At 50.6% G+C, this 22,644-nt stretch overlaps 1 protein-coding gene across 2 annotated transcripts in view; it reads left to right on the top strand.

The window, feature by feature from the left end:
• The first annotated feature begins 15,031 nt into the window (after positions 1-15,031).
• The window catches only part of ALDH1B1 (aldehyde dehydrogenase 1 family member B1), a 16,244-nt gene continuing 8,631 nt past the window's right edge, over positions 15,032-22,644 (top strand). Inside the window, exons 1-2 of one of the 2 annotated variants that reach the window (XR_012373550.1) lie at positions 15,032-15,132; positions 17,274-18,605. Coding sequence is in view for 1 of the 2 variants with exons in the window: in XM_073876699.1 (XP_073732800.1) it covers positions 17,284-18,837 (1,554 nt within the window). In the remaining variant the exon portion in view is untranslated. Of the gene's footprint in view, positions 15,133-17,273; positions 19,899-22,644 lie in introns of those variants that run through there. The other variant, XM_073876699.1, reaches the window with a different exon arrangement.

Here is a 22,644-nt window from a genome sequence, read left to right as displayed (position 1 = left end):
CAGGTGTCTCTGCTGGAAAGTTTCTATTTTTTCCTTTCCACATTCTAGTCTTTGGAAGCAAAGACAGAGTCTGGAATCCTATTTTATGTGTCCCAGAACCTATCACCATACTATAATTGTTCTTTAAAAAAAAAATCAATGAATTATGATCACTTTAAAATACATTTAACGTCAAGCTTTAAAAGGAAATTTACCTGTCAGACACAATGATCTGAGAATCACTATGAACATACTGTGCTGTGTTCCTCAGGTTACGGAACAACCCTGATTATGAACAGGGGGGGTGAGAGTGTTACAAATTCGTACTGTTTATCAAAAGCACTACTCACATCGCCAACTCTGGCTGCATCTGGTCCCTCTGACAAATGACATAGTTGTTCCTGCTCTGCCCCAGAGGTTGTCCTGGGCTCTGTAGCTTGGACTCTCATGTTGACCTTTCTTATACAGTAGGGGCAACTGAAGACCAGAGAGGGAGAGGGCTTGCCTGAAGTCACACAGCTCTTGAGTCTCTCAGGTCTCTTGTGTTCACAGCAATGCTAGTGATAATCTGGGCCCTCCTCCTCCCTCAGATCCCTGTTCAGCCAGGAAGGAGTCTCTGCTTTTCTGCGTGACTTTCCATCCCAGTCTCACTGAGTCCCTGTGGCACAATCAAGCCTGGGTCTGGCATGGAGTGTCCAGAGGAGAATGATCACACCTCTGTATATCCCTCAAGGAACTCCTGGCAGGCAAGACGGCCGTTCCCCTGAGGGCTTAGCACATGCCTGGGGCAGAGTAGCTGTAAATAATTGTTGGATGAATGGATTAGCAGAAACACTTAAATTCACCAGCCCCTTCTACCTGGTTAAGGCCCATTACCCACCTTGATGGTGGCATAGTCCAGTCCTTGAGAACACTCATCCTGGGCCTCAACCTTACACCGGCCTGCGTGCTGTTTGGCTAATGAGCTGCTGACGGCCCGGCGCCTACCTGCACCTGCACTGTGAGGGCTGGGACCATGTTTGTCTTGCTCACCGGTTGGATCCCAGCATTTCGCACAGATAGTAAGCACCTACTGGATATTTGCTGAATGAGTGATTGAGTGTGATCCCAGGCACAGAGAAGACTGGGCCGACACACACGCACAGATGCAGCTCCCCACATTTCTCACCAGCTGCCAGGCCGTCACATCAGATGCAGGTTTTCAAATAGAAGTGAGAAGTTGAATGTCTGAAACTAAACAAAGCAGTGGGCTGAGCCAACTTGACTTAAAGGAAAGCTGTTTCCCCCCTCCACCCCGCCTGGCACCTGGGAGCCTGCCGCCAGGCCTGTCCCGCAGCCAACCGTCAGCTTCCACTGTCCGGACCAGTTAGGGAATGTGAGTCCAGGGGCTTCTGGGAAGAAGGTCGCCACCATCCTCCCAACCTGATGGCCTTGGCTGACCTGGCTTTCCTCCCACAGTCCACTCTGCTCACGGCCAACACACCAGATCCTGGGGCCGGGGCCGGCAGTGGGAGGAGGTCCACATTCAGCAGTGGAATGAGGGTAAGAAGAAAGAGGGTCGCCCACCTGGCTGGGCCCCTCACCTGTGCTGGCTTGCTTGTAGCTTATTACAAGTCAGAGGCAGAGGTCATCACGGCCTTTCACGTGTGAGAACTGAGGCTCAGAGAGGTTGCTAACCTGCCAAGGCCACAAAGCCTGTCAGTGGCAGAGCTGATTCAGCCTCAGCTCTGTTTGATCCCAGAGCCTGAGGTCTGGCCTCAGGTTGTGGAGAACGTTTCTGGTCCCTTTCTCTTTCTCAGTAGCAGAGGAGTTCCCTTTTCTTCTTCAGTCCATGTGAAATGCCACTAGGATGATTCACTCTTACTCATTTGGTTGTTTGTTTTTGTTTCTAAGGCTAATATGAGAATGGGGGTGGGTGTTAGAGTTATGGAGCCATCAGCCATTCACCCCTGGTGTGAATTACTCCAGTCCCTTTGCTTTCCTTCTGATTCTGATCTCCAGCTGAGGCTCCCTTGCATGGAGGAGGTGGAAACGTTGTTAAGGAAAGAGAGTCAGGTTCACTTCACGGTCGTCAGCGTGCAGTTAGGAAAACGAGGTCAAAAGAAGGAAGAGAAATCCCCAGAAGCCAGGTTAGGAAAGAAGATAGAGCGAGGCCCCAGTTCAGGAATAGAAAAGGTGATTCCCAACACTACAGAAAGTTCTTCTCACCAAAAGCCCCTGGGGAAGGTAAAGGCAAAGGCAAGGTGGGGGGGGGGGGGGGGAGGGGAAGATGGAGGTTTTCAGAAAGAGAGGGTCATTCTGAAAGGGGCCATGGGCCACCTGGGATATCATGGTCTGTCCTGATAAAAGAGGTCCCCGGCACTTCCCACAGCCCCGGTGTCAGGGAAGCACCAGTGATGATGAGCTGTGTGCCTTGTCCCAGCCAATCGCCATTTTTAGATATTAGATCATTCCAAGTCATCTTCTCTTTGCCTTTTTTCATATTAAAACCTGGGAACACACTGGTCAATGGCTGAACATCTATAAAAAGAGAAACATCAATTACTGCACACTTCTGGAAAATGGACAAAATGCTTCAAGTTACCTGAAAGTTTGCAAAATGCTCCATTGGAGGAACTAAAAATTGCCAATTCCAGAACTGAGACAGAACAGAGGCTGTATTCATTATCTATTGTTGCATAACAGATTGCCCCCAAACTTAGCACTTTTAAACAAGTTTCTGAGGGTCAGGAATCCAGGAACGGTTTAGCTGGCTGGTTCTGGCTCCAAGTCTCTCAGGGGGTTGTGACCAAGCCATTGGCAGCCCCCTGACGACTTGCCGAGGCTGGTGGATCCACTTCCAAGTGCACTTATGGGATGTTGGCAGCCTGAAAGGAGGTCACAGTTCGACTGAGGTGCATGTCTCCAAAGCTCACTTGGCACCTTGCTTCCCTAGAGTGAGAGATCAGAGAGAAAAAGCACAAGACAAAGGCCTCCGTCTTTCATAATCAAATCTTGGGTGTGACATAGCATTCACCACTGGTCACATAGACCAACCCTCCAAGCACAGTATGGAAAGGGTCTACACAATGTGGGCAGGGTGTGAGTGCCAGGAGCCAGGGTTTGTCAGGGACTCTCCTGGGTTCTAGCTATAGCAATTTTTTTTTTCTTAACCAAATTTTCATTTGGACCAAACTAATATCAACCAACATGGTTTCACTCCAGTTGCCTTCAGCCAGATCATAGATGGCTTTGAACCTGAATGGAAGAACAGATAAGGATATCTCCCTGTGAGGATTACCTTAGATGGAAGAGGGTCTTTGCCTGAAATTTACCATCTGTAGCCTTTATTTGTCCCCCAAATTTCAAGAGGTTTCCGTAGATAAGTGTGCACTCAGTTCCAGTGTGTGTTAGAGCTAGTACAGTCTATTTGTTAGTGCAAGACCACTAAATGGTTAGTTCAACATGGGGCCTCTGGTTGCCCCCTATTATACACACTCGAGGGCAACGTTCGCCTAACCCCTCGTCTCTAGAGGTGGGGGGATCCACCCCTCAAATTCCTCTGTTAGCAGAAGGGCACTTGACAACACACCTGACTTTTCTGAGCCTTCCTTCAAAGGAATAACCTGCTTTCCCTGAAGCAGTGCCTTCATTAGGCTTACTTAGCAAGACTGACTTGGGGAGCTTGTCTCTATTTTCTCTTGAGGTCCCAGATAATATTAGATCTTGCCACAGTTGTATATGAGAGACCTTGATGGACCCCCTTTCTGCCATTTTATTGTCAGCAGGATGCTTTGTTTTTCCCTGCTTTTCAACCCATCTCTTTTCCTCATGATGGATTCTTCTGGTCTCACTTAAGTCAGCCACCATAGTGGCTACCGAAGCAATGGGCTGATTAACCATAGAGGGGAGGACAGATTAAAGACGTGTACCCCCTGGGGCTGGCTGTAAGATGGGAGTGGGTCTTTGCACATGTGATTAAGCTAAAGATCTTAAAATGGGGAGACTTTTTGGGTTATCCAGGTAGGCCCTAAGTTCCTTGTAAAAGAGAAGCAGATACCCATGCTGCTGGCTTTGAAGATCAAAAAAGGGGCCATGAGCCAAGGAGCACAAGAAAAGCAGTTTTCGAAACTGAAAACAGCAAGGGGGTACATTCTCCCTTAGAGGGAGAACCGAGGGAATACGGCCCTGACGGAATACGGCCCCGACACTTTGGTTTTTGTCAGTGAAACTGATTTCGGACTTTTGATTTCCAGAGCTGTCAGAGAATAAGTGTGCATTGTTTCAAACCCTAAGTTTGTGGTCATTTGTATCAGGGGCAATAGCAAACTAATACCCTATGTCATGTTCATTTGGGACAATCAGGAAAACTTAGAGCAAACAAACACCTCTGGTTCCGGAGCTGCAAGTGCTAGAGGTTTCAGGCTCATACATGCCTTTGTTGTTAAGGGGAGAAGGACCTTCACACCAAAGCCCCAGTTCCTTTGGGAGGGTAACCAATGATACTGATTTCCAGCATGTTCAAATGAGGCCTGGTGAGTTAGAAATGCTGGGTGAGGATCCACCACCCATTAGCTGCATGACCATGAGCAGATTATACAACCGCATCTTCTCGGCTCTGACTATGCATTAGAATCACCCAGAACACTTCAAATCATACTCATGGCCAGGCCCCATCCCTGAAGATTGATTCGGGTGGTCTGGGATAGGGGCTTGAGCATCAGTGTTTTTATAAGCCCCCTGGTGATTCTAACGTGCTGCCCGGCTGAGCAATGCCTCTCTAAATCTATTCCTCCCTGGAGATAGAAATCATAGTTCGGTTACCTATCCCATGGGTGTGATGAGCCTTAAACAGGTAATCCGTGCAAAGTGCTCAGCACATAGTAATCCCTCAATAAATGTTATTAGTGTCATACTTCAATCCAGACAGACGGATCATCTTTCAGCACCCCTTACTCTACCCACTTTTAAAATTTTCAGGATAAATAGGAAGGTTCAGAAGATCACTAACATGGTGACATTTTCAGGTACACTTAAATCAAGCATTTCAGACTCCAGGGGGACCTAAGACAGGATCTAATCAGACATCTCTCCAGCTTCATGGAATTCCTGTACCACTCAAAGCCCAGGGCAAGCACCTGGTTCAGTGTCACCAAGGTGAGTGTCTTGCTCCCAGCATGTCTTAAGGTTGCAAGAAATTACCCATTTACACATATTCAGGAAGGGAAGAGCCTGTCTGGAAGGCAGACGAGGATTGTAAAAATCCTTCAGGTTTTAGAACCAGGAGCTTGGTTTACTCTGGACTCAAGGGCTCCCTGAAGGGATGACCTTGAGTTTTTAAAAATAATTGCTTTTCCTCTTCTGTGCTCCTCAATGCTCTTCAGCTGGAGGCAGAAACATTTTCCTAGCTCGAGAGCTTTGGAATGGAGCCCCGGGGCTGCAAGCCCTTGGAGCTGGAATCAAGGCAACAAGTTGGCCCCGGGGCAGAAGTTGGGGCGGTGTGGGGGCGCGGGGGGGGGGCAGACCCAGGCTGGGTGGGGCCAGAAGCCCCTACATCTGGGGCAGGAGAGCCCTGTCTGCCCCCCCTCGCTGCTCTGTGAAGCATGGAATGGTGGCGCTGATTAGAAGACAATGATTAAACAGGTCTGCAAACATGGTTTGGTGAATAAACAGCCCCACTCAGTACAGCAGCTCCTTTGTCCCCGTCACAGAGATGGCTTTAGTGGAATGCAGTCTGAGATTCTGGCCTCCTCAGCTGGAGGGTGATTCTGCCCCCTCGTTACCCCTCCTGTTTCATTTTCTTTTTGCTTGAAAACAAGATCGATTTATCTCTTCTTTCCTTTGGGGTGTTGAGAGTCTGGAAGCCCTTTACATAAACATGCCTGGTAAAGGCCCTGATCTGTCACCAGCAGGCAGGCATTGCACCTCCAAGGCCACCAATGGAGTGGCTTCAGGGTGCAGAGCCAGAGACTTGGGGGTCTCCTCAGCCATGCTCTGCCCTGCCAGGGTCTCTCTGCCTGGCCTGGGGCAAGCCCCTGTCCGTGCTTGGGATTCAGTCTTCTGTCCTGTACAATCAGGGTAACAGTGCTCTTCGTTCTTGTTCTTCCTGTCACGGTGATAAACCCCTTTGGTTCAAGTCATAAATGACACTGCAGGACTCATTCTCCCAGCTGAAAAACACTAGTGCTGCTTATGGGTGCTTTCTTAGGAAATGATCACCTACTAATTTGTAAGTAGCCAATGTCTGAGTCCCCAAGAGCCTACCTGTATCTATGCCCAGCCACTGCCCTGGGACCCCCAAAACCTCCTCATGACTCGGCATCCGAAGGAGTCATGCCTGGCCCAGCAAGAGGAACACAAAGACCAGGCATAGAAGAATGACAGCAGGCCCTATGTTCGCTAATGTGTGCAGATTTCTGGTGTTCAGGTTTTGAATAGCATGCCTAGCCCCTCCATAGGCTTAAGCACTTCCCGGTCTGATACTGTCTCTCTGAGGAACCTCTGCCACCCTTTATCCACCAGAGTGGGGCCCAGCTTGTGGACAAACTCAGAGTGCTGGGAAGCCATTGCCCAGCAAGGGACCCCTGATCCTCCTTTCTAGAAGGTTATTTCGTCCAAAAAATTGGCCCTGGGAGGACAGACCTGGCCAGCTATCCTCCAGGCCCTGTGAAGGACTCTCACCAGGCCAGGTGGAGGCCACACTCCCTGGTTCCTGCCCCTGAGTCGCTTTATGCTGCCCCTCCTTGTGAGCATCCCTAGATACCTCAGTCCATGAGAAAGACAATGGAGCCAGAGAGACCCCCGGAGCTGCCTCAGGTGTCCCCGGGGGTAGGGAGGTCCAGCAAGCAGCTCCTTTTCACCTGGATTGACATTCTGTGTAAGATTTCATTTGGGTCTGCAATCTAGCCCAGTCCCCTCACTGTACGGACGGTTAGGCCCAGAGGGCACATAATAAGGCAGGCAGCCTGGTTCCCAAGCCTCTGGCCCCCAGCCCGGGGCTCTGCCCACTACATCTCATGTCCTCTCTCCTCTGTGGTTCCATCCTCCCTGTCATTGCAAACACATTATTGTGTTCTGGGGAAGGAATATTCCATGGCCCATAATCCTTATGAACAGATGTGCAATGGGAAATACCTTTCTTATGCCAACCCTGGGGCAATTTCACCAACCTGCAGCTGTGGCCTTAACCAGGATGCAGCCTATCTGAAAAGGTTGTTTAAACACCACACTAGATACCAGGTGAAAAATAAATAAGACTGTGACATGTGTGCGTTCTTGTTATGGATGCTAGTCCAAGCCCCCTCCCCCACCATGGACTCCCTGAAGGACCTGAAGTCCTTTTTGCCTCTCTGGGCCTCAGTCTCCCCATCTGTACAATGGCAACATTGGACCAGATGCTCTAAGGGCCACCTTGCTCCCTGCTCTGTCCCTGATTCTGTAAGGCCAAGGGTAGTATTAGCCACCATGGGAATCCTCTGAGGTAGAGGCTGCTCCTCCCGGATGACCCACTGAGGCAGTCAGGGCAGGATCTTTGGAACCAGATTTGGAGAGGGGAGGCTTAGCCCGGGTCAGGCACCTCCAGTAGCTTGCCTAGTGCTTAAGAGTGTGGCAACCAAAGCCAAGCTTTGCAATTCAGGTCCACCACTAACGAGTGAATCATTTTCATTCTCTGAGCCTCAGTGTCCTTATCTGTCAACCGAAGCTGGTAACACTTGTCTTCGAAGCAGAGTTAGGAGGGTCTGTGGCAGAGCCTCCTAGATATTCCCCAGGGTCTGTCTTCCCACAGAATCACAGAAACGGGATCTCTCAAAATGACCACCCAATATAAAAATTGCAGGTCCCAGCCTCCCTTGTAGGTAGCTGTACCACGTGACTAAGTTCTGGCCAAAGGAGTGCAAATGGAAGGGTTTGGTGGCAGCTTTGGGGACCCTTCTTTAAAAGCAGTGGACATACATCCTTTGCCTTTTTGCCCCCATCCCTCCCTGCATCCTGCCACCTGAAATGTGGATATGGTAGCTGCTATTCTGAACCACAAAGACAATGCTTACTGCTAAGGGTGACCAAATGGTGAGTTGGAGGGCTATGTATACTTGTGGATCATTTACCAACTCCCTGCACTGCTTACCTCTGGGCTTACTTTCCTTATTTAGAGAAATCAACTCCCATTTTATATAAGCCACTGCTACTGGAGTCTCCGTTTCTCAGAGTCAAACCTAATCCTCACTCGCTGCCGTGGAATCTGACGAAATGAAATGGTTTTCCCCTAACCAAGTCACACCCCCTGCCCGAAAGTCCTTCTGTGCCTCCTCAGGGTAACATTGACACTCCTTAGCCTGGTACCTCAGGCCCTTCATGGTATGTCCCCCGCCTTCCCACCCCAGCCTTGCCTCTCTCACTGCACCCCACCTTGCCCAACACACTCCAGGCCCCAGCCAGCAGGAGCTACTCACAGCTCCCCATGCCACCCCGGTCACCCCTCGTTTCTGGTCTTTTGCACCTCTAACTCTGCTTCCCAGAAACGCCATCTCTCCACTGGCCCTCTTCAGCTTTCTATATTCAGATCAAGTATTACCTCCTCCAGGAAGTCTCCTAAGACCTTCCCAGGCTTTGCTGTGTTCCATTTCTTGTTTCGCTTTGCTCTGTTGGCACCATGGGGCTTTCTCATACTGTGTGAGAGCAACACACCAGTTTTCCTGTCTGTCTGCCTCCCCGGTCTGCGGACTGAGAACGGGGAGAATGCCCGGTTCATCTCTGTTCTGCGAGGGCCTCTGCCACGGGGCCATCCGTAAGAGGAGCTGAGCGAAGGGAGGAAAGACAGAAGGCAGATGCTTGTTAGTGTGGAGTAGTCTTGGAAGCTGACTGGAGACAGAGGGGAAAGGCAAGGGCGTCCTGAGCAGTGGCTCATCCCTGCTCCCCTGCTCTGGTCAGATATTCCTGGATCTAAGAGACCCTTGTGCATTCGTTGGCAAATCTGCACCAAGTGTCATTAACGGTGGGGCAGCATCTCAAGCTCGCTCAATCAGCAAGTGTGTAAAGATACACTTGGCCTCTGCCAACACTTTGTACTTCAGTCATTGCCTCATTATGGCCCTGTAACCAGCAACGATAACAGGATGGGAGAGTCAACTGATGGTTTCACAAATAGCATGTGTGCAGGGCCAAAGTTCGTGGTCCAGGGACTCTGATAACAATGAACATTGTTTAACAGCCTAACCGTAACCTTCTGGGGCCCTGATCCTCTATTGGCCCCTTGGTGCATCTCATAGCCCCTCCTTTAACAGTGGGGGAGACTGAGGCAGAGAGAAAGAAGTTGCCCAAGGTCACACACACCAGGCTCTGACACCGAGCCCCTTGCCCTTTGTGCCACTCTTGCCCTGTTCTGTGATTGCCGTCCAACAATTAACTGTGAATTTAGTTGAAGGCATAGACCCCTCAGGCCCAATCACGAGGGACACGAAGGGACAGATCCATTACAGGGCCTTTGACCCGGGAGGGCACCTTCTAATGATGTGGTAACATAAATCTTTTCATATTTTTTTTGGCTTTTTATTGTGAACCAGTTTAAGGATATGCAGAAATAGAATATAACGACCCCCCTGTGCCCATCAGCATCTGGCTTAAGTAGTTCTTGACACCTGTTGTTTTGGCAAAATAACTTGGAATTATCTCTTCCCCCAGGACACTAGAGGAGACATACACTACAACCAGAATAATCTTCAAATTGCAAACTGGATCATGTCAACTCACCTCCTTCTTCCTCAAAACTCTAGTGGGCTTCTGTGCCTTAGAAAGGGAGGCAAAGCAGAGCTCCACCCCACCCCAGACAGCCCATCTCTGCACTTCCTTGAAGTGACAGGAAAAGTACGCTTCTCTCTTGTTTAAGCCACTTTTATTTTGGGTTCTCTCTGACGTCAGGAGTCCACAAAAAGCTACATATTGGAGTCAGTAGAGGAGCTGAGAAATAAAACCAAATAACAACAAGGAAAATTAGACAACCCTGTACAACACCAAAGGATTCTGACGGGGGATCTGAAGTGCCGCTCAGGCACCGATGGTGTAGAAAGCTGTCCAGGTGATGCTCCCATGTGGCCACGGTTGAGAAGCACTGTTTAATGATCCGTGTCTGAACTCGTTCTAACTGACACTGACAAGTCATCTCCCGAGAGGCCCCCTCCTCTGTGCCTCCACAGAGCTTGGCGCCATGCTCTGCCAGAGGTGTGTGGTAGTTTACGGCATTAGTGTGGTTGGGTCAGGCTCCCAGTGTCCTCCGAGCTCCTCCAGGGTGGGACCACCGTTAGATTGATCCACGGGGCCTGGCCCAGGGGTCAGAGTTCTTACCTGGGCCTCCAGAACTCTGCATGGTCTGGCCTGTGCCCAGCCCTCCAGCCTCTTTCAGAACTATTGGCCCCTTCACTCATCCTGGTTGTCTTCTCCCCCGTCCTTGAATGCACTTGACCCCTGCCATCTCAAGGCCTATGCATATGCCCGTCCCTGTTACCTGCAACTTTCACCTGCCTCTTCATTTAGCCCTTGCTTGTCCTTCACCCTCTACCCTTGCTGTTTGAAGCCTGGCCTTGGCACTGGCAGCATTGGCATCACCGGCTAACTTGTTAGAAATGCAGAATATAAGGCATTTGTAGTTAACAGGGATTAACGAGGTCTCCAGAATATAGAGAATGCTATGATGGGTAGTTCTGACTCAAAAACATGATGGGGGTGGAGGCAGGAGAGGGTCCTTTTTCAGAAGAGGAACGCTGGGTGAACAACAACAAAAATGTCCACCGTAATGATGGCGTCTACACAGTGGAAGACTGTTGACCACCAGGGCCACTCTGGCTGGGCCAGAGGCCGCGAACTCCAATGCCTACAAGGGCTAGAAATGAGTGAGTCAATGTATTTGCCTTCCTTTTTTCTTTTTTTAAAGATTTTATTTATTTATTTGACAGAGACAGAGATAGTGAGAGCAGGAACACAAGCAGGGGGTGTGGGAGAGGGAGAAGCAGGCTTCCAGCTGAGCAGGGAGCCCGAGGCGGGGCTCGATCCCAGGACCCCGGGATCATGACCTGAGCTGAAGGCAGATGCTTAATGACTGAGCCACCCAGGTGCCCCTTTGTTTTCCATTTGTTAGCTGTTATATATTATCACAAACTTGATGGCTTAACACAACACAAACTTACTATCTTACAGTTCTGTGGGCTCTGAAATGGTTGTCACTGGGCTGAAATTGAGGTGTTGGCAGAGCTGTGTTCTTCTGGAGACACTGAGGGAAAAGCGTTCCCTTGCCTTTTCCAGCTGCTTGCATTCTTTGGCTTCTGGCTGCATGACTCCACCCTCTGCCTCTATCACGTGTCCTCTGAGGCTGATATCCCTGTCCCTCTTTGATAAGGACCCCTGAGATTACATTGCACTCCCCGCACCCATCTCATCCAGGATAATCTCCCTGCCTCAAGATCCGTAACTCCAGACGTCCTGCGCCACCCCACGCTCCGCTTCCAAGTCAGTGTGATTCGTGTGCTGGTGCACAAGCCGGCACCTAGCCTGAACTCAGGCCACGCACCTCCTGCGTGTCCTTGGACAAGTCCCTCTCCCTTTCTGGCTCTCAGTTGACTCACCTATAAACTGAGGCGCAGCGGGAGGGAAAGGGAAAAGAAGCCGGGCAGGTGGGAGGGAAACGGAGTTTGTGGTCAGTTCTCAGGGCTGGTTTGACAACGTTTTGACTTTGGTCATGTTCCCACAGTGTCAACGTCACAGAGTGTAGAGGCTCACTCCGGAGAAAAGGAGGGGGGAAAGGGTATATTTGGGTTTGCTTTTACATGCATTGTTATTTTTAAATTTTCATTCCCTGAACTCCCTCACTATCTTGACCCAGATTCTATCTCCAGTTCGAAGGCGGAGAGCAGAGGCACCTGTTGTGCTCCGTGTAGAATAAAAAGCCCAGTGCCGCTTGCGTGGCTTTTGGTTTGGAATCTGTCTGATCCTTTCATTGTCTCAGAGGCAGGAATCTTCTCTAGGAACTTCCTAGACATATAAGGCTCCAAAACGGCAGAGGATAGAAATAGCCTCTCTTCCCCTACCAGCCAGTGTAAACACATCCCTGGGTGACATTCCTTGCTGACACTGACCTGGCTATGGCTTGTGTTATCTCACAATTTCCCCTTCAGTCCTTTTAGTCCAAACACTCACAGTGGCTCCAGGCCCAACATCCGTTCTAGAGGCCTCGATCTTTTTTGCCAATTTGAAAGCTGAATCCAAAACATTCCTGAACAGTTGTCAACTCTCTGCAAAAATAATGAATGCATTTTACCCTGAGCCACTGCCCATTTGTGCTTCTCTCCAAACTGTAAATGTCAAGCATTGTGGAAGGTTTTTACTTTCTAATTTTTGGGATGCTTTTACAAATGCCTTGCGATGGGACTACTTTGGTGAGTTCTGATGACAGCCACAGCTTGTGAAATGTCAAGGGTGGGCTTGCCGAATGGAATGTAGATAGAGACAAAGCATTCGCTGGATTAGTCCCTTTCTGAGAACCATCCATGGTAGAGTCATAGTATCCCCAAAGACCACTTAGGTTGGTCCTCCCCACATATAGCTGCATATCTGGAGAATGTGGAGAACTTAAAAAAATTCCTGGGTCTCAACCAACATCTAAAAATTTAGAATCTCTGAAGGTAAGACCCAGAGAGATTGTGGGGTTGTTTTTTTTGGTTGTATATGTATATATACACATATATATTATATATGTATATATGTGTGTGTGTATATATATATATACTTTTCAGGCAGTTCTGATGCACATCTATCTCTGAAAGCCCCTTGTCTTATTCAGTCCTTTTTTGGTACTCCCCTCTACAGGATTTTGCCAAATGGTTGTCTATCCCTTCTTGTACTCCTCTAGGGTTGGGGGACTCACTGCCTTTCAGAGCAGCCCCTCCTATCCTTCCTTAGTCAGCTCTGCTTTGTCAGGAAGTTCTTTTTCTGCCCCCTGTAACTTCCCCTGGGCTCCACAGATGCCTGTCTTTGTCCTTTGGAGATTTGGAGGGTGCAAACTTATCCCATGAGTTCTAAGGAGTGGACACCCCAGTTCCTTCAGCTGTTCCTCCCAGGACACAGCCTTCAACCTCTCCCTACAGGGCTACTTCCTGTCTGCCACTGGCCTCTCACACCTGCCACAGCTTTCCAAGGGTTCGTGAAAATGGATACTCCTTTTGTCATGGACTCACTGCTTCTACCAATGAGGCTGTTAATAATTGACTGAACAAGTATTAAGTCAGTCCATCACGGAGCGCCAAGTGCCCAAGGGGTGCTAGGTTGGCCATGTGCTGTGGGAGAGGCAGAAGGGACTTTGCAAGGGGCTACACGGTTGCAGGGGGAAGCCAGAGGAAAACATGAACATAGCCGTGGCAAGACACGAAACACACTGCTTTTAGTGGAGAACTCTATTTTGCGGCAAGGACTGTAAACATCCTAAGGATGACATGGTCACGAAAGATTCCAAAGAGATGTAGCTTAAGGAAACAACAATGTCCACCAGCCGGGTTCAAGCAGGAAGACGTGAACACTAAAAATGTGCAGAGGTAGGGATTTGATATGGAGAATCAGGTGCTGACAGAATTGCTGGAAGGGCTGGCGGGAGGAGCAGGACAGATTCCCAGCACAAGATGGACGTGACCCATCAGTCTCATTACTGTCTGAGGCCACCTCTGGAGCTAGTTAGCTGCAGACACACCCCTGCAGCCATGATTCAAAGAGCAGGTGGTCAGAGTGTAGCAGTGGCAGCCCCAGCTGCCACGGCATTTCCAGGAAGCTAGAGAAGGGACGAGGAACAGGAATGCAGGAAATCCTCACAATCCACCATCCTGTCAGTGATGCCCCCAAAGGGGCACGACAATACCCTCGCCCTCCACATCTGGCAGGGGTACTGCTAATCAGAAGCACCTAGTTCACTCCAGAGCTCTAGCTGCAAACAAGGTGGGAAACAGCTCTTACCTTCCCACGCTCTCCAAGCAGAAGGAAGGTGCAGTGGAGGCGGGGTGAGTCGGAGATGTGTGGTTAGCATGCTTTATGGCAACGAAATGGACACAATCTAAATGTACATCCATGGTCTACCCCACCACTTCGGGGAGAGAACGATGTTGCCTTTTAATTAACATGACATGAGAAAAGGTTCATAATAAATCACTAAGTTAAAAAAAAAAAAGCAGGCAGCAAAATACAGGTCACCATATAATTTCTTTTTGATTAAATGAATTTTTTGAAAAATACGAAGTTAAAAATACCGGCAAGATAAATGACAACTTTTGGGTGAAAGGAGGGAAGGTATTTTTTTTCCCTAGAGGTCAAAAGTATAATTTCATAATGATGTAAGGTCAATATGTATGTCATAATAATCACAAATATGTATGTACCTGATACATGAAGCAGAGACTGATGGAATTAAAAGAAGTAGAACCACAATTGTCACAGATTTTAACATTTTTCTCAGAAATTGACAGAAAAACTGGATTGAAGGTATTTTAAAAATTCTTGCAACCTTTTGCGTGTTTTCCAAGCTTCCTACGTTGTGCATACATTCTTTTTGTCCTAGGACCAAAAAAAGCGCATTTTTTAAAAAAATCACACAAAATCTTAAAGGTGCGGGGGCGGGGGTGGGCGAAGAGCAGCGAAGGGGGAAGACAGAGAGAGGCGGAGGCACAGAAGGGGTCAAGGAGAGGCTCCAGGATGAGGACCTAACAAGGGGCAGCTTGTGGGAGAAGTGCAAACTAACTGGAGCGCTAACTGTGTGACCTGGGGAAGGCCTGCCCCATTCTGGGTCTTTGTTTCCACTCCCAAACGAGCGCCTTAGGACCGCAGCTTGAGCGGCGGAGCAAAGAAGGAGCTCCAGCGTGCCGGGAGATCCGGGGTCGCGGGACGGGGCTGCGGTGGCTGGGATCCCGGAAGCGCGGCGGGGGGTGGGGCACTCCTCGCCCCCCTCCAGCTCCACGCGACCGCGCCTGGGGGGAGAAGCGGCCTTGGCCTCGGGGCCGCAGATCCGCGACGCCCGGGACGCAGGCGGAGCCTCGGCGGCTGAGCGGCTGAGCGGCTGCGCGGAGGCGGGACCTGCGGCGAGCAAGCGGCGGGAGGCAGGGCTAGGGCTGCGAGAGCCTGGAGCTGCACCGGAGACCGAGCCCGCCGCAGGTAATTAGCGCCCTTCTCCCTCGGCCCCCAGGCAGGCCGCAGCTCCCCCTCCCTGCGATGGAGGCTATCTCTCTGAGTCTCCGCTTTCCCATCTGGGGACTGGCCCTTCAGCCAGGCGTGCACGGTGGGACCCTCTCCAGTCTAACATCCTTGCGCCTGCACCCGGGTGCCTGGGGGGTTCCTGTTGGGCTCAGAGGACGCAGACCCCCCTGAAACCTTACCCCCTTAGCTCGACCTCATCGCTCCTGCTCATCCAGCCCACTCCAGCAGAGAGCCCCTGACTGTAGCTGAGAGGCCGAGACACGTGTCACAGCCCTGCAGAAAGGGTGAGGTTGGTGCCATTCATACTGGATGATTCCGAAAGTCCGGTTCTTGGCACAGTGGACACTAATACTGGGATCCATAAGAAGTTGCCCATGGTCAGGAGGAAACTCAGAGCTAGAGCTAGGGCTATGGGAATCCGAGTTGAGGCTCTTATTTTTACTTGCTGTGTGTCCTTTGTGAGTCCCCAAACCTCTCTGATCCCCAGCCTTCTTCCAGAATGGGGGTCATGATCATCTGCCCAGATCACCCCAGGGGTTACTGGGAATCTCTGTGACTTAACTGCTAAGAAAATGGCCTGCAAACTGTAAAGTGTGGTGTGCTGTGGTCTTACAAATACAAGTGGAGGCTCCAAGCGCGGACCCCTTTTAAGCCCCTAGAAGAGGAACAGCCTTGGCTAAGCATGAAAGATTTGCCAGCCTTGGTCTATGACTCTCTCTCTCACCTGTTTAGTCCTTCCATCCCCCACCTCCCCATGGATTGGTTACCCCCACTTAACCTCTCCTGGGATCCCTCCCTCCTCAGATCCAGGCCTTTGGACCCAAAGCTGCTTCTGTCCCAGCATGGGACAGAGCTCTGAGCAGAATGGAACCTGAGTGCACCCCTGACAGGTCTGCTGGCTCAACTACCCTCCAGGGGAGGGTTTTCTTGGGCAGCACTGATTTGTATGAAGCTGGGGGACTGGCTGGGGCTTTGCTTTCCAGGATGCCCAGTGGCAGAGGGTGGAGAGTGGAGAGGCCAAGTGCAATTCCTTTTGGCTGCTGGTGGGTCAAGACTCAAGTGAGACAGAAAAGAAGGAGGGATTGATGTCCTGGCTGAAGAGTAAGAGTTTCAATGAATCTAGGAATTTTAGACACCATTTACATTTCATTGAATACATTTTAGATACTGTTTAAATTTTATAATTGTTGTTTTAATAAAGTCTGCACTGTTTCAGAGCCATAGGGAAGAATAAACAGCCCTTCTTTCCAGTGGCTTCCAGACTTGCTGCACTCCTGGGAAGCTGAGACCTATGTCGCCAGGGGCCGGGCTAGGCTGGTTTCTGAGGGCGAGCCAGCTCTGATGGGCTGGGCAGACAGTCGCCAGGCTCTTTTGAGTGCACGGCCCCATTCAGTGTAACCCCATGAGGCCTTTCACATAAGAGGAAACTGAGGCACAGAGGGGAAGTGAAGCAAACCCTTGTCTCAGAGACAACTCTCTCAGTCCCTTTGGTTTCTACTCCATTGTGAGTTCAAATTGTGAACAGTGTTTGTGGAAGTTTTGATGTCTATCACTTAATAACTACTACTGAATAACTCTGTAGCAGGCATACTTCGAGGCATCAGGGACAGAGCAATGAATGAACCAGGAAAAAAAATGCCTACCGTCCTAGAGTGGACGTTTAACTGGGGAGAGGCAGACAAGAAACATACACGTGTGTAAATATACTCTCTGGTGTGTCAGGTGGGGAGAAATAAAGCACAGGAATGGGGGACAGCGTGCTGGCAGGGAGAAAAGTGGCAGTTCTGTAAATTTTTTAAAGGGCAGTCAGGGAAGGCTTTGCTGAGCAGGTGACATTTGATCCAAGACCCAGAAGAGGTGAGGGAGTGAGCTGGAGGGTAGATGGGACATGAGGGAGTTGGAACCAGAGAGTTCTTTGGGGCCATTGCCCCCCACCCCCAACCCTGACGCACCCGCGCCTTTGTACTGCTTACAATCCACATTGTTAGAGGTGGCACCCCTTTACGCTAGCATCTTGGAATGTCTGAGCTGGTGGGCCTTTGGGGGACCATGTAGCCTGCTGTCACCTGTTCACTCTGGTTCCTCCTGTCCCCCTCCAGAGTCGTGAACATGCTGCGCTTCCTGGTGCCCCGGTTGCTCTGCCTCCGTGGCAGGACCGCCCCGTACTCTTCGGCAGCAGCCCTTCCGAACCCCATCCCGAACCCAGACATCCGCTACAACCGGCTGTTCATCGACAATGAGTGGCAAGATGCAGCCAGCAAGAAGACCTTCCCGACAGTCAACCCCGCCACGGGAGAGGTCATTGGCCATGTGGCTGAGGGGGACCGGGCTGACGTGGATCGGGCAGTGAAAGCAGCCCGCGAGGCCTTCCGCCTGGGGTCTCCATGGCGCCGCATGGATGCCTCAGAGCGTGGCCGCCTGCTGAACCGCCTGGCCGACCTGGTGGAGCGGGATCGTGTCTACCTGGCCTCCCTGGAGACTTTGGACAATGGGAAGCCTTTCCAGGAGTCTTATGCCTTGGACCTGGATGAGGTCATCAAAGTATACCGGTACTTTGCTGGCTGGGCTGACAAGTGGCACGGCAAGACCATCCCTATGGATGGCGAGCATTTCTGCTTCACCCGCCATGAGCCTGTTGGCGTCTGTGGCCAGATAATCCCATGGAACTTCCCCTTGGTCATGCAGGGCTGGAAGCTCGCCCCAGCGCTGGCCACTGGCAACGCTGTGGTCATGAAGGTGGCAGAGCAGACCCCCCTGTCTGCCCTGTACTTGGCCTCCCTCATCAAAGAGGCGGGCTTCCCCCCAGGGGTGGTGAACATCATCACCGGCTACGGCCCAACGGCGGGTGCAGCCATCGCCCAGCACATGGATGTCAACAAAGTTGCCTTCACCGGCTCTACTGAGGTGGGCCACCTGATCCAGAAGGCGGCGGGCGATTCCAACCTGAAGAGAGTCACCTTGGAGCTGGGTGGGAAGAGCCCCAGCATCGTGTTGGCCGACGCAGACATGGACCATGCCGTGGAGCAGTGCCACGAAGCACTGTTCTTTAACATGGGCCAGTGCTGCTGTGCGGGCTCCCGGACCTTCGTCGAAGAATCCATCTACGACGAGTTTCTTGAGAGAACCGTGGAGAAGGCTAAGCAGAGAAGGGTCGGGAACCCCTTTGAGCTGGACACCCAGCAGGGGCCCCAGGTGGACAAAGAGCAGTTTGAACGAGTCCTGAGCTACATCCGGCTTGGCCAGAAGGAGGGGGCAAAACTTCTCTGCGGTGGGGAGCGTTTTGGGGAGCGCGGTTTCTTCATCAAGCCCACGGTCTTCGGTGGCGTGCAGGACGACATGAGGATCGCCAGAGAGGAGATCTTCGGGCCTGTGCAGCCCTTATTTAAATTCAAGAAGATGGAGGAGGTGATCGAGAGGGCCAACAACACCAGGTATGGCTTGGCGGCTGCTGTGTTCACCCGGGACCTGGACAAGGCCATGTACTTCACTCAGGCGCTCCAGGCCGGCACAGTGTGGGTAAACACCTACAACATTGTCACCTGCCACACGCCCTTTGGAGGGTTTAAGGAATCTGGCAATGGGAGGGAGCTGGGGGAGGATGGGCTTAAGCCCTACACGGAGGTGAAGACCGTTACCATCAAGATTCCTCAGAAGAACTCGTAAGAATGGCTACCACAGGGCCCCACCTCCAGTCCAGAGTTTCCGTAATCACCTAGACCATGGTTGCCAAATAGTCTTTTTGCCTCAGACCCTACTTTATTTGTTCCAGATGAACTCTTAGAGGGAAGCTCAGCAAATAAAGCAATTAAGATGAGAACTGCTCTTGTTAAAGCAGGACTGGGGACTAGACTCAAGAGTCCTATCCACCTGTGCCTCAGCCCCAGCCCCCTTGGTGGCCCTGAGTTACTTCCATGAAATCTTGGGAGTCTCTGGAAAATAGATTAAAAACCACTGATCTGGACAGTGGCTTTTAGTTCTTCCTTCTGATCCGAGGACTTCCCCATGTATTAATCTAATGGCTTAGTAGATGGACTCAGTTCAGACATAGGATCGGGAGGCATCAGGAGTTTCAAACTAGGTGGATGCCAAACCTTGGCCCCATTCTTCAATGACTTAACCGAAAAATCAAGGATGCTTTCCCTTTTTTAAGTACCGGTTGCCAGCTGTTTTGCTTGCTTACCCTGCATTTTGCTACTGACTATCATTACTTTGAGGGAAAAAGTGGGCAAAGAATGCATTTATACAACCACTCCTTTAAAATAAACTCAAACAACCCAAGTGTCCATTAGCTAGTGAGTGGGTAAATAAAATGTTTCCATGGAATATTCCTTGTGCTAGTCGGCCATTAAAAAGGAATGAAGTACTGACCCGTGCTATAGTATGGATGAACCTTGAAACCATTAGGCTGAGTAAAAGAAGCCAGACACACATACAAGGCCACATATTGTATGATTCCATTTATATGAAATGTCCAGAATAGGCAAATCCAGAGACAGAAAGTACATTGGCAGTTGCCAGGTGTTGGGGGAGGAGGGAATGAGGAGTAACTGCTAATGGGTATAGGATTCCTTTTGGGGAGGTTTCAAAGGGTCCTGAAATTGGATAGTAGTGATGATTGCACAACTTTGTGAATATATTGAAAAGTACTGGATTGCACAGTGATTCATATAAAAGGGTGAATTTTATGGTGTGTGAATTAATTTCAGTTAAAAATTAAATAAAAGATACCCATACATTATTTGCCAATTTTTCAAATCAACATTCTCTTACAACTGAAAATTTTAGAGTCGTGGGGATGGAAGGGACCCAGGTAGTCATCTAGTCAGGTGCAAAAGCCCTCTCTCCAATATATTTCTAGTTGCATTTTTGTTTTCTCTCGGCGGGGTGACAAAGTGCAACTTTAAGTCCCACAGAGAAAAGCCTTGGTTCCTGCCTAGAGCAAGTGCATCTGAGTTCCCATTTCGGACCTTCCACACTGTCCCCCAGCCCCTACCCAAACACACTACCCCTCAGGCAGAGCCCAGCATCGGGGTCATTGTGACATGCTGGGGGTTTCCAGAATTTTATTTATTTGTTTTTATTTTTTAAAGATTTATTTGAGAGAAAGAGGGCACGTGTACTTGTTCATGTAAACGGGCTGGGGGGTGGGGGGTTGCAGGAGAGGTGGAGAGAGAGAGTGAAGCAGACTCCCCGCTGAACCCGGAGCCTGACACAGGCTGATCTCAGGACCCTGAGATCATGACCTGAGCCAAAATCAAGAGTTGGGTGCTCAACCCACAGCCACCCAGATGCCCCGGTTTCCAGGATTTTAAACCTCAGAGTTCAGTGTATTCATTGTTAGTCTCCTGACTTCATTCCCCATCTGAAGGGAGTAAATCCCAGCCAGCCAGACCATGGTACAGAAATAAGGCTGAGCCTCTCTCTCCTTGTCTCCCATCTTTCTAGACCATGCTGCTCACGAATCACCACACTTCTCGGTCCACTCAGTCTTGGGAATGCACAACCTTGGTCATCTCTTTGATGTCCCGTTATCTCCCCGAGGCATCAGGATGATTTTGTTCTGTGTCTTCAGGAGTGGACCCAAAACTGCTTCCTGAGGACCTGGGGTCTATTTGGGACCGTCATCCCCCCTTCCTAGGGCCTCATTTTTGTACCATTAGTCTAAGCCTGGGGTGACCCTGGCTGTCCCCCAAAGGGCATCTTTTATCCCTTTCTCTTGGAGGCTCTTGGCACCTTTGCAGAGTAGGCAAGTTTCTCCCCAACAGCCTGGGGAGGGGTGGAGGTGGGAGGGAGCCGGCCGCCGGGTGGGTGGGGTCTCTGACCACTAACAAGCAACATCCCCGTGTTTTCACAGCTCCACTCCTCGTCTGCTTCTCAGTACTTCTAAACCAAGAGGACCTTTTAAAGGCTGTCTCAGTGTGGGTGGGACTCTACAAAAAGACAATCGTCTGGGTCTCTCGCTTTGGTCCCTAAAACTCTGAGACTGATGAGTCAGGTAGGTCAGATTCCTAGTCAGCTGAGCCTGGAGGCCCCTCTGTCCTTCTTTGCTCTCACTGCGGGAGGAGTGAGCAGGAGGTTGACCTGGGGCAAGTTTACACCAAGGGCTTACTATGTGGAGCACGATCTCTGCCAGTTGTCTTTAAACGCCACTGAAGCGTCATAATCCCATAAAGTAGGCAGTGGGGTGACCCTCTTTTTAGATGAGGAAGTGGAAGCTGAGAGGATTAGCACGCAGCCCATTTGGACTCAGTTTTTCATATGCATACACGAGGGCCCAGCAAGGGGAGAGCGTCTAATCACACTTCAAGAGGCCTCAAGAGCCCACAGCAGTGCTGCAGGACAAGCCCCTACACCCTGCTTCTCTGCTGCGCCCACCAGGGCTTCTAGATCCCAGGCCTTTTAAAAGAACTCTAGTTTGGGTTGGCTCTATTCTGGGTGTGAGCCTGACCTCTGGTGGCCACCTTGTTAGTTCATTTGCTCAAATTACTCACTGATTAAGAAAAAAAAAGGCTCAGGGGCAGGTTCTGGGCAGATTGTGGGGAAGCAGAACTGAATAAGGCAGGAGCTCCCTGCAGGGGTTCACAGGCTACCAGGGAGACCATTCCAGAAGAGGTGAAAAGTCTGAGAAGTAGAAGCACAGAGGCCATGAGATCACAGGAGGAAAGAAGTAACATTAAGCCCACACAATATTTATAAGGCACCTACAATATATATGATCTCATTTAATGTTTCTAACCTCCTTCATGGTACTCATTATTAGCATTCCACTCGCTAAATAAAGGTGGAGGCCCAGAGGTGTTCAGCTTGGGAGTGGAGCCGGGATTCCAACTCGGATCTCCTGACTCTTGGCCGCACCTGGCTGGGCCCGAGGGAGAGGCCCGGAGGTAGGGGCGTGGGATCTGCTGGGTGAGGAGGAGGAAACCAGAGAGACAGGAAGTGTGTTCCTGGAAGAAGGGCCTGGGGTTTATGAGCAGGAACGGAGGGTGTGAGGAATGGCGGGAGGAAGGGAGAAGCCTGTGAAGAAAGGCCCCGGAGGAGGCAGGGGCTGGGTTGTGAGGGGGTTGGCGGCCTGCGACGAAGTCCACGGGCTGTCTAGCAATGGGAAGCCATGAGGGCTTCCCAAGGAGAGTGAGAGGATTCTGTTTGGGTTTTTTTTTTTTTTTTAAGATTTTTATTTATTTATTAGAGAGAGAGAGCACGCACGAGCAGGGCAGGGAGGAGCAGAGGGAGAGGGAGAAGCAGGGAGCCCAACGCAGGGCTCAATCCCAGGACCTCGGGATCATGACCTGAGCCCAAGGCAGACCCTTAACCAGCTAAGCCACCCAGGTGCCCTCTTATTTTGGTTTGTAAGGCTGGTTATACTTCAGTGGGAGGATGGTTTGAGGGGTCGACCTGGAGCTGGACACTATTGCCAAAGCCAACGTGATGCTGATCTGAGCCAGGTGTGAGGATCGGTGGCAGAGCCTGGCA

Source organism: Callorhinus ursinus, unplaced genomic scaffold (genome assembly GCF_003265705.2).
Source record: "Callorhinus ursinus isolate GAN/ISIS: 27379988/994484 unplaced genomic scaffold, GSC_fseal_2.0 scaffold24, whole genome shotgun sequence".
NCBI classification, from domain to species: Eukaryota; Metazoa; Chordata; class Mammalia; order Carnivora; family Otariidae; genus Callorhinus; species Callorhinus ursinus.
The sequence above is the reverse complement of the archived record's forward strand: the minus strand, read 5'-3'. Positions and strand labels throughout refer to the sequence as shown.